The 12,080-nt window shown below is 43.3% G+C and overlaps 1 protein-coding gene across 14 annotated transcripts in view; it reads right to left on the bottom strand.

Annotated features, from left to right (window-relative positions):
- Nucleotides 1-12,080, bottom strand: part of DST (dystonin) — a 450,811-nt gene that overhangs the window by 215,402 nt on the left and 223,329 nt on the right. For all 14 annotated transcript variants that reach the window (XM_075554951.1, XM_075554950.1, XM_075554962.1 and 11 more), the window contains one exon: nucleotides 573-739. In XM_075554951.1, the coding sequence (XP_075411066.1) occupies nucleotides 573-739 (167 nt within the window). The remainder of the gene's footprint in view (nucleotides 1-572; nucleotides 740-12,080) is intronic.

The following is a 12,080-nucleotide window of genomic DNA, read 5'->3' as shown; positions in this document are numbered from 1 at the left end:
CACTGGATTGCTAACTACAAGGTGGACAGCTGACCCACCAGCTTCTCAGAAGCCGAACCACGAGGCTGTCTGCTCTTGTAAAGTCTACAGGCTTGGAAACTCTCGACAGGGCTGCTTTGAGTTGGCATCAAGTTTATGTATATATGTATTTTTTCAGTGTGTGTACATGTGCTTAAGTATTAAGGTATTGACATTATTAATAGTTCTTACCAAGAAACTGTTTCCCTTCCCAAAGTGGGCATCGTTACTGTCATTTTGTAAGTTATTGAGGAAACTATCACGTTCTAGTTGTTGAGCTAAAATCTGAACTAATTCCTTACCTTACTACTCATCAATTCCTTACCTAACTCTTTAGCTTATCATCAATGGCCAAAGTCTTGGCCATTTAGTCAAAGAGGCTACATATATGCCACGTTGTTGGTGTGATGCTTTTATTTTTACTTCTCTGCATTTGTATGTTTTTTTGCCATGCACATGACATTGCTTCTATGGAAATAAAACATTATTTAAAAAATTTTAAAGAAACGCACTTCTTCGGTTCCTTAAAGAAAAAAGGCGTGCAAAGTCCATACCTGTATTTATGAATGATGGCGTTAAAGAGTTTTCCATCTCTCCAGCAGGTCGTGAAGTTTTCACACCGGATCCCAGCATAGCCCTCTGTTGCCTGCTGCGTCCACAGGAGCAATCTCTCTTTCGCAGACATGTCCTCGGACTCTCCAGTAACATGGATATCAGATATCTAAACATAACAGAAAGCACTTAAACATTAAGAAGGAAGGACTCAAATTATGAACCTGCTGTGTGCCAAGCTGCAAGTACCAGTTCACTTAATCTTCATAAACTTACACTCTACTTATATCATTTCCACCTTACATAGAGGAAAGCTAGCTCTTAATTAACAGGTTGGAAAGGCTTGATTTAACCCATCTTTGTCCAACTGAAAAGTATCTACTTTTTTCCACTCTATCAAGATTTCCTAGCATTGAAAGTTCTACATTCCGTTTTGCTAGTCAGCACTTATAACACACTTTGTGTAGATGCTTTCTCCAAGCTCAAATAGATCAAAGATAAAAACCTATAAATTAAGCCACACTACCACCTGCAGTGCAGAACTGACCCAACAGGAAATCCGTGTCAAGAACAAAGTGAGAAGTGCCCGCTCCTATGAGTGATGTTACATAACAATCTGGCTGGAAGTCTCTCACTTTCTGGAGTCTTTGCTCAGTTGCTCAACATAAAACCTTTGTGAATTGATTTCATCCTCCCTCCCCCTCCCTGTACTACACTTTTTGTGTGTTCATTAGGTTTCTAAACTTTTCCCGTTCGGTCATGGTCAAACAGTAAAGGAGTGAAACTGGCGACCAGCCCAACGATGTGCATGTTCCGAGAGAGCCGCTTGGAGTAAAGGTCCTACAGAATCTGCTGCTAGTGATACTAGAGTGCACACGGGCCTTTACCAAGGTCACACAGTCATTCCAACGCGGGGACTAACACCAACACACACATGTTCCCTCAATTAGTGCAGGGCGCAGAGCCAAGAGTTCAAGAAGGTAGGCAGCAAGCCAGGATCAGGACGAACAGGTAAGAAATCAAAAGCAAGGTAAAAAGCATTTCATAATAGAGAGGAAAAAAATCACTAGACTAGAGGCGATTTTAAGTGATGGCAACTCTTAGGGCAGAGTGGAACTTCCCTAAAGTTGTACCTTTCCAGAAGCAGACTGCCCTGTCGGTCTCCAGCAGGATGGCTGCGGGGCTCGAACTGCTGATCTTTGGGTTAGCAGCTGTGCCACTGGGGCTTCCTGCTGGCTCCATGAACCCAAACCCAAAGCTACTGCCATTGTGGCTGTTTCCTCTGTCTGTAAATCAATACCCTCACCTATAAAAGAGCCCAAAGGTACCCAGCAACAAACACGGCAGTGGATGACCTGGAAGGGCCTTTTCAGTCTAAAGGTTTTCTTAAAGCCAGGGCTCTGGTTAAGAGACCCTAAAGGAAAGAGATGAATAATAATTGAAGTGGACAGCCACGCCACTCTCCTGTGGAACCACTTGTGAGTTCACACTGCTAGCCTTTTTGCTACCTTGTTTCCCCGAAAGTAAGACCCCCTAAAAATAAGACCTATTTACAGTTTTGTCTCTCGCTGAAATATAAGCCCCCCCGAAGCTACCATAACTCTGGACTCTGGACCATGGCGGCGGGCGCCACTGCACAGCTCACTGTTGGCCGCAGCGCAGCCAGAGCAGACTGGAAGTGTCGGGTCTCTTCTAATAAAACAATAAATGTGTACCGTTTTCTTCTTCATGGAAAAATAAGACATCCCTGAAAATAAGACCTAGCGCATCTTTGGGAGGAAAAATTAATATAAGACACTGTCTTATTTTCGGGGAAATAAGGAAATAAGGGTAGCAGTCAAGCTTTTAGTAAGAAACCGTAAGTCCTATGCAAAAGTCAAGAGGTCCAAATGGGTAGCAAAAGTGACTGAAAGGGAGAAATAAAAATGAGGAGTCAACAAACAAACGAACGAGACAGACTAGAGGAAACCTTTCATGGGGGCCGTGCCCAGCTCACACTTCCAGCTCCCCCAGCACCAGCAGGACGGCTGCAGGAGTAAACACCGACACAACGCCTGGCACCTGCTAATCACACCAGGTGCTGGAGAACATGGCGGGTCCTCACACATCCTTTCTCTCGTACCAGGCAGAGCTACCCAGCCATGTTCTATGGGCTCCAATCTTAGCCGCAGTCTACCACGCCCCTTAAAAGAGGTCAGGATTTAAACAAAGCAACATATCTCTACTTTAATTCTCTTTCCTAGGAACATATGATAACAGCTGTGGCTGGAAAAGAAGCCTCAATCCCACTGCCATTGAGCAGCTTCTGACTCATAGTGACCCTTAAAGGGCTTCCGGCCTGTACATCTCTAGGGGAGCAGGCAGCCTCATCTTTCACCCGAAGAAGAGTTCAAAAACACAAAAACCAAATTCACTGCCACCAAGTCAGTTAGGACAGAGTAGAACTGTCCCTGCTTGTTTCCAAGACTGTAAATCCTGACAGGAGTAGAAAGCCTCGTCTTTCTCCAGAGGAGGAGCTGATGGTTGTGTGCTGCTGACCTTGTGGTTAGGAAGACAACTCGTTACCCATTAGGTCACCAGGGCTCCTTGAAGAGTTTAGAAATGTGAAAATGAATTAAATGTCAACTAACATAACACATTCCTATTAAACCCTCTTCAAGTAGATAATATCGAAGTATGTTAAGAAACAAACCTAACCAAGAATGTTTTATTTTTTTAAATCATTTTATTAGGGGCTCATAAAACTCTTATCATAATCCATACATACATCAATTGTGTAAAGCACATTTGTACATTCATTGCCCTCATCATTCTCAAAACATTTGCTCTCCCCTTAAGCCCCTGTTTCATCTCTCCGGACTCAGCTTGCCACCCTCTCCCAACTTCTCAGAAATAACTCTTGCTACCTTGCTGTTAGGTGACGTCAAGCTGGTTCCCAGTCCCAACTCCCCAGTGAACAACAGAGTAAGACGCTGCCTGGTGCTGTGCCACACTCACAATTGTTGCTCTGTGGATCCCTTTGTTGCAGCCACTGGTCACTCCATCTCCTTGAGGGCCTGCCTTCTCCTTTTTGCTGCCCCTCTACTTCACCAAACACGAAGTCCTTGCCCTGGGACCGGTCACTCCTGACAACAACATGTCCTTGCCTCTAAGGACTACTCTGGCTGTACTTTCTCCAAGACGGACTGGTTTGTCCTTTCAGCACCTCACAATACTTTAAATATTCTTTGTCAGTATCACAATTCAACACATCCATTCTTCAGTGTTCCTTGTCCCCTGTTGAACTTTCTCGTGCATATAAGGCGATTGAAAACCCATGGCTAGGGTCAGGCAAGCCTTACTCCTCAAAGTAATATCATTGCTTTTGAATTCTCCAAAGAGGGTTTGTGTAGCAGATTTGCCTAATGCAATGTGCCTTTTGATCTCCTCACTGCTGCTTCCAGGAACACTGATTGCAGGTCCAAGGAAGATTAAATCCTTGACAACTTCAATCTTTTCTCCATTTATCATAATGGACCTATTGGTAGTTGTGAGGACTTTGGTTTTCTTTACATCGAGTTGTCATCCATACTGAAGCCTGCAATCCTTGATCTTCATCAGCACGTGCTTCAATTTCTCCGCACTTCCAACAAGCTATATTGTGTCATCTGCATATCCCAGGCTGTTAATAAGCCTTCCTCCAGTCTGCACGTAATCGAGATTCTCTGATGATTTGCTCAGCATACGATTGAACAAGTACGGTGAGAGGATACGACCCTTACACGCACCTTTTCTGATTTCAAACTACACAGTATTCGCTTTTTCTGTTAGTATAATTGCTTCTTGATCCATGTACAAGTTTCACATGAGCACAATTAATGTCTTGGAATTCCCATTCTTCTCAAGGTTATCCATAGTCTGTTATGATCCATGGAGTCAAACACCTTTGCACAGTCAATGAAAAACAAGCAACCACTTTTCTGGTGTTCTCTGCTTTCAGCCAAGATACATCTGACATCAGCAATGAAAGCCCTTGTTCCATGTCCTCTTCTGAGTCTGGCTTGAACCTCTGACACCCTGTCAATGTACTGCTGCAACTGAGGCTTGCTGATCTGCCGTAACATTCTACTAGCAGATGACAGCAATGATATTGTTCTGTAAGTCATGCAGTCTTTGGGGTCATCTTTCTTTGGGTAGAAATATCGGTATCTTCCAGTCAGTTGTTGGCATTTCATCAATTCCTGGAGCCTTGTTTGTGGCTAGTGCTTTCAGCACAGCTTTGTTTCTTTCAGGGCAGCATCACTGGTTCTTGCTCATAGGCTACCTTCTGGATGGTGACTACTGGTGGTTCTTTTGGGTACCAATGACTCTGTATTCTTTCCATCTTTTTTCAATGATTCCTGCACATGGATCAATATTTTTCCCACAGAGTCTTTCAAATTGCAACTTAAAGCTTCATTTTTTTCTTTAGTACTTTCAGGTTAAGATGTAGTGAACACAGTCTTCCTTTCGAGTTTTCTAACTCTAGGTCTTTGCGCATTTCATTATAATATTTTAGTTTGTCTTCTCCATCGGCCCTTTGAAATTTTCTATTTAGCTCTTTGACTTAATCATTTCTTTCATTTGCTTTAGCTACTCTATGATCAAGAGCAAACTTCGAGTCTCTTCTGACATGCACTTTCATATTTTCTTTCTTTCTTATCTTTTTGATGACCTTTCTGCTGTTTCCTGTATGATGTTGCTGACATCCTCTTACAGCTTCTCGGGTCTTCCATAATTAGTGCTCAATTCAGCAAATCTGTTCAGGAGATGGTCTCTAAATCCAGGAGAGATATCTCAAGGTCATATTTTGGCTTGCATGGATTTGTTTCCTTCTGCTTTGACCTGAACTTATATGTGAACACTTGAAATCAGTCCTGGCCTGGTTTTACCTGCTGACACAGAGCTTCTCCATCATGTCTTTTTGATTTCTGAGTATTCCATATGAAGATGTCCACATGTACTGTGTTGTTGAAAAGACTATTTACTTTGATCAAGTCGTTGGTATTCCAAAATTCTATGATGCTATCTCTAGCTTCATTTCTATCACCAAAACCATATTTTTCTGACTATCATTCCTTTCTATTTGTTTCCAACTTTTGCATTCCAATCACCAATATTTACCAATGAATTTAGACTGCATGTTTGATCAGTTTCTAACAGGAAGCATAGGTAGAATTTTTTCAGTCTCTTCATCGCTAGCTTTTGTAGTTTGGGCATAAATTTGGACAATGGCTGTACTGAGCGCATTTCCTTGGAGACTGACAGATATAACCCTATCACAGACAGCACTGAACTACACGATTGTTTTTGAAACGTCCTTTCTTGACAATTAATGCCATGCCTTCCTTTTGATTGTGCTATTCCCAGCATAGCAAATCCTATGGTGTTCTGATTCAGAATGCCCGATACCAGCCAATTCAGCTCACTGATGCCTAGGGTATCGAACTTTGTGCCTTCCATTTCATTTGTGACAATTTCCAATTTCCCCAGTCATAATTCATACATTCCAAGTTTCAGTTATTAGTAGGTTTTTGTAGCTGTTTCATCTTGCTTTGAGTCGTGTCCCATCAGTAAATAAAGATCCCGAAGGCTCCTCTCCCACAAGCGTTACTCCATCCATGCCACTAAGATTGGCTCTGCGTTGAGAAAGCAGTTTCTCCTCAGTCACATGTCATCGCGTGCCCTCCCACACAAGAGCCCTATCTCCGACAATGTTACCAGGCTTTCATTCATTATGGCTTTACTATCTGACAAAGTCTATGTCACGTATAAGGTTTACGGTGGAAACTTCCTAAGAAGAGAGCAGCCATTTCCTTCTTCATTGCCTGTTCTTAGTCTAGAACAGTGGTTCTCAACCTGGGGGTTGAACAACCCTTTCACAGGGGTCGCCTAAGACCATATTTCCGACGGTCTTAGGAACCGAGACACCACTCCTCTCTCCATCTCCAGGCGGGTCCACCCACATGCAGATACGCCGATATACGGAGTCACCCCAACATGAGGGACTGTATTAAAGGGTTGCAGCATTAGGAAGGTTGAGAACCACTGGTCTATAAGCTCCACTGAAACCTGTTTATTTTGGATGACTCTGATGGCATTTGAAATACCAGTGGCATTGCTTCCAGCATCTGAAGCCACCACAACATCAAAACTAATAGAAAAGGGGTAGAAATAACTATTGCAAGGTAAATAAAATCTCCTGTAGCTTTCGTGCTATGCCCTACTTTCCCCTTCTTACTAATAAACTTTAGGCATCTCTCGTTGTGCTTAATGAGCTAAGCTTAGAGAAAGCCCAGATACTCTTACACCCCAAGGCACGGCAGTTGTCTGACTCCCCTAATGGTGCTTTCAGACTGTCGCCTTCAGTAGAAATACCTCATTGTTCCACTGAGAGATATTGCTGCTCATCAGCCTCTTGCTCATTTCCTCCCAAATGCACTAGGGTCCATCTCCCAAGTTTGGGCACCTGGCTAAGTATTTGCTCACGAGTTCTGTCGCCATCCAGTCCTCCATCTCCACTGTCCTGTGTCTCCGCTCCACTTAAGGCATTCACACACCTGTGCTGGGTGTCCTCTTCTTGAATTGGAATCAATCCACCTGAGATATCTAAGTTCTGGCGGCAATTTACTGTTCTTCCAACACTTTCATTTTCTAACGTGAACTACACCAATTCTTTGGCCTCGTCAACGTTTCGCATTCTTTGAGAATAATCTCACCCAGTTTTACCCCATTCTATGAACTCTCTCCAACACTTTAACTCCTCCATGTGGCCTGCACTATATAATACTGAATGATTCAGGAAGCACCAAGAGAAGATGGGGAGAATACACACAGTCCCTGTACCCAAAAGAACTAGTCCACACTCTACCATTTCAGGAGGCAGCATCTGAGCAAGAACCAATGGTGCTGAAGGAAGAAGTTCAAGCTGCACTGAATGCATTAGCCAAAAACAGGGCGCCAGGAGTTGATGGAACACCCATTGCAATGTTTCAGAAAGCTGAAGAAGTGCTCACCCAGCTATGCCTGAAAATTTGGAAACAACAATGTGACTAACTGAAGGGAAGAGATCCATATTAGTGCCCATTCCAAAGAAAGGTGACCAATAGGATGCCTAAATTATAGAATGAGAACACTGACACCATACACAAGTACACGATTGCTGGAGAACACCCAACAACGATTGCAGGCGTATGACAGGGCACTACCATAAGTGCAGGCCAGATTCAGAAGAGGAGATGGAACCTGGTTATCACTGCTCATACCAGAAGCATCTTGATACAGAACACCATAAACACGTTTGTGTTTCATTGACTATGCGATGGCATTCAATTGTGTGGACCATGATAAACTATGGATAATGAGGGGAATGGGAATTCCAGAACATCTCATTGTGCTCCTGTGGAATTTGTACATGGATCAAGAGGCAGTTGTACGAACAGAACAAGGGAATACTGCATGGTTTAAAAATCAGGAAAGGTGTGGTCAGGGCTGTATCCCCTCACCATACTTGTTCAATCTGTATACTGAGCAAATCATTGGAGAAGCTGGATTATATGAAGACAATACAGCCTCAGGATTAGAGGAAAGGTTATTAACCATCTGTGGTAACAGATAATATAGCCTTCCGTGATGAAAGTGAGGACGAACTGAAACACTTGCTGATGAAGATCAAGGCTTGCAGCCTTCAGTGTGGGTTACAACTCAATGTACAGATGACCAGAAGCCTTACAAGTGGACCAGAATGCTCAGAGTTGGACCAGTAGGTAACTTCATGATAATTGGAGAAAAGACTGAAGTTGTCAAGGATTTTGTCTTGTTTGGATCCACAATCAATGCTCATGGTACCAAAAGATCAAAAGACGTATTGTACTAGATGAATCTGCGTAAGACCTCCTTAGAGTACTGAAGAACAAGGATGTCGCTTTGAGGACTAAGGTACACATGACCCAAGCTATGATGTTCTCCATGACATCGTATGCATGTGAAAGTTGGACGCTGCATAAAGACCACACAAAAATCAACGCATTGAATTGTGCTGGAGAAGAATGTTAAAAGCATCATTGACTGCTACAAGGACAAATCGATCTGTATTGCAGAAGTATAGCCAGAGTGCTCCTTAGAGACAATGATGACAAGACTATGTCATACACACTTTAGACATATTGTCAGGAGAGACCTGTCCCTGGAGAAGGACATCATGTTTGGTAAAGTGGAAGGGCAGTGGAAAAGAGGAAGGTCCAGAAGGAGATGATTGACCTCCTGGTTGCCACAAGGGACTCCATTGTGAGGATGGTGCAGGACTGGGCAGGCTTTCATACTCTTGTGCATAGGGTCACTGTGGGTCTCAGCCGACTCTATGACACCTAACAACATGATCTGTCAGTTCCACCAGCCAGTATCCTCACCTCCTTCACACCCCTAATCCTGATCAACTCAGTGTGTATCTGTTCAACTTCTGTCTTATACTAGAGGCTATTGTAGGGAAAAATACACACTTCATACATGAAGGTAGATATCATCATAACACATTATTTGTGTGAACTCCTGCCACCACATGGCACCTGCAGCTTTCTTTTACTTGGAATCAAAATAGTTCACTCTTTTGGCTTATTCTCTAACTTTTCAACTATCTGAGCAACATCTCTGACCTTTTTCTTTCATTTATCTGTTTCAAATGTGCTATGGCAGTAAATAATTTATCACTCTAAAACCAAACTCACCACCATCAAGTCAGTGCTGACTGACAGCAAACTGTCCCTGTGGGCTTCTGAGATGGTAACTCTTCACGGGAGCAGTCCCGACCAAGAAATAGTACTGTACCGATTAAAGAAAATTCACCCCAAAATGCCCCAATCATGTATTTTTTCTCTGTTTAGACAAAAATATAAGAAACCCTCATTTCATTGAATTGCTGTTACTGTTGTGTACTGCTGAGTTGACTCCAACGCACACTGACCCCATAGGGCAAAGCGGAACAGCCCTGTAGGCTTAACTGTCAGTCAGCAGCTGGATGCTTAGCTTTGTGCCACCGGAGTTCCTTGTACTTCAAATAAAGGGCCTTTCTTTCCCCCCCTGGACTCCACCCGAGGAATGAGTAGTGCCACGGTACAGCTGGAGTAAGGGAGGGCAACCCACCTGTGCCCACGACTGTATTTGTAGGAATTCCTTTTCCAAGGTATTTCAAACCTCAATTAGAAAAAAATCTTCTACTGCAATATTTATGTCAAGTGCAAGTAGTTTCCAGAGCCCTGACAAAAGCTAGCTTCCAGAGGACAGTTCCGGTCTACAAAAATACTACTAGGTACACTCACCATAACACAGTCTCAGAAACTGCACGGCCATGTGAGAAAGTGTGGTCTCTAAATATAAATGGTAAAGATACTGTTCCTACTGGAAGTGAAACACATTCTCAGAAGAACCCACAGCCCCATGGAATTAGAAAGGTGTCTGGGGCCTCTACTCTAAGAAAATAGATCTTGAGCTCTTTAGGGGATACCAAAAAAACGCAGAAACACAATATATATAAAGTCATTTTCATAATCCAGGGTTCTGTACCTTGAGAATAAAGAGGTTGCCATATTTGCTTCACCTTTTCATTCCATATAAGCAAGCTCAAAAATAAAAATGTTGAAAACCTCTGTCTTAAATGAACAAACACACCAGTACATACATGCATACATATAACATCACCACCCATCACAAAACCCCTCATACTCTCCACTCAAGTCACCTGTCTTTTTCCTGTATCGCTCCTACACTTACATGCAACACTGATGGTTTGCTCCATACTTTCCTCCGCCCTGTTGGCAGAGCTGAACAACATACAATCACTAACACCCCAATACTTGGGAGGCTCATGATGAGTTGCAGTAAGAAAGGAGCGGGGACTCTTGGAGTGTCTCTGTGGAAGAGACAGACAGGCGCAGTTCAAAGACAAAGAAGAAAGCTTAATCCCCATTCCTGGAGGGTCACTTGTGGAAAAGGCTGCCACAGGTGCTCTGGTATAGTAATGCGTGTAAAATCAGAGGAGTCTTGTTTCTTTGTACAGGTCTGTCATGTGCCTCATCAAGCAGGCTCAACAGCAAGAGGCCACAATAAACGCCAAAACCAGGTCCGGGGTTTGCTTCTGCCATCGAAGGGTCCAGGAAACCAGTGTAAGTTCTGCTCCAAACCAAAAGAATGAGTCACTGCAGCGTGTCTGAATCTTCCCTGTGTCTGTCCATTCATCCTGAGAAATACCCATCTGCCGGTTTCCCACTTCCAGAGAGAAGAAACATGTGCCTCTAACATGTATGATATCTTAGCTGTTCTGAGATTTGCGAGGGGCTGAGGGTGGCCTTATATGCGCCTTCCCACTGCCAGTGCTAGAGCTGAGGCGACTGTTGAACTATTTCCTCTAGTTTTCCATGCCAATCCCAAGGATACCTTCAATTTACATCGCAATCTTGAGAGGCCTACAACAATACCGAGCCCTGCAGAGAGACTTCTAGAACGAAGCACCACTGTTAGGATTAGTAATCGTTTATACCTAATCTCCCTGCCAAACCTTGCCCTACTCTCACTTCCTAGTTTGCTCATTACTCTGTATCCACCGTGATCCGGGCTAGTCTTGGCTGGCCTCTCCATTCTTCCTCTTGTATCCCAAGAGCGAATCTCTGAAGGTCCAGCCTCTCCTGATAGCGCTCTCTCCATACACGGCCCAGTGTGGTACATAGTAGGTGCTCAATAACTATTTGCTAGGAGAGAGGGAGGAGAAGGTGGGGAGGAAAAAAGCAAATAATAGAAACAGGAACGGTAACAAAGTTCAGCAACCAGTTTTCAACTGGTATGAAATTTTAACCTCTCATAAAGACCTCGCCATGTTAGAAAATTAAATGAGTTCCCGTCGACTTTCATTACAACCAAAATTAAACACCTTGACTACTGCACAAAAGTGTCTGGCACTGAACACAAATCCATCAAAGAGAACGCAACGTCAAGTAGAGAGTATAAACTTCCTTTCGATCACTTTTCCAAAAGAATTATCACACTTGGCACAGGTATATAGATAGCCTCCAAACGTCTTTTCAACAGAAGAAAACAAATCAATATAGCTCATCCCACACATGCACACACACTGATTTCTCTCACGGCTTATTGCTAACTGGCCTACTTACTACCAAATGAACTGCAACAGCCTCCTCAAGTTGGTCACCAGCGGCTGTACACGGGAAAGTCCTCTGAGCAAAGTCAAGGACACATGACAACCGGGCACCAGCAACACCCTATTTTTACAGACGTTGTCACGGTGCTGGCATTTGCTGAGTATACGAGAACAGCCAACACAGAGTTGAGGAAGATTCTCTGTAAAAGTGAGTTCACAGCATACACAACGTAGCTCTCTCACCATTCTACCAAGACAAATGAAGCAGCTTTTGAAAAAAAAAATTCATTACACAACTTATTGTAAAACATTGGCTAAATTAATGACACTATCAATACCTTATTCC

Source organism: Tenrec ecaudatus, chromosome 7 (assembly GCF_050624435.1).
Source record: "Tenrec ecaudatus isolate mTenEca1 chromosome 7, mTenEca1.hap1, whole genome shotgun sequence".
NCBI lineage: Eukaryota > Metazoa > Chordata > Mammalia > Afrosoricida > Tenrecidae > Tenrec > Tenrec ecaudatus.
The sequence above is the reverse complement of the archived record's forward strand: the minus strand, read 5'-3'. Positions and strand labels throughout refer to the sequence as shown.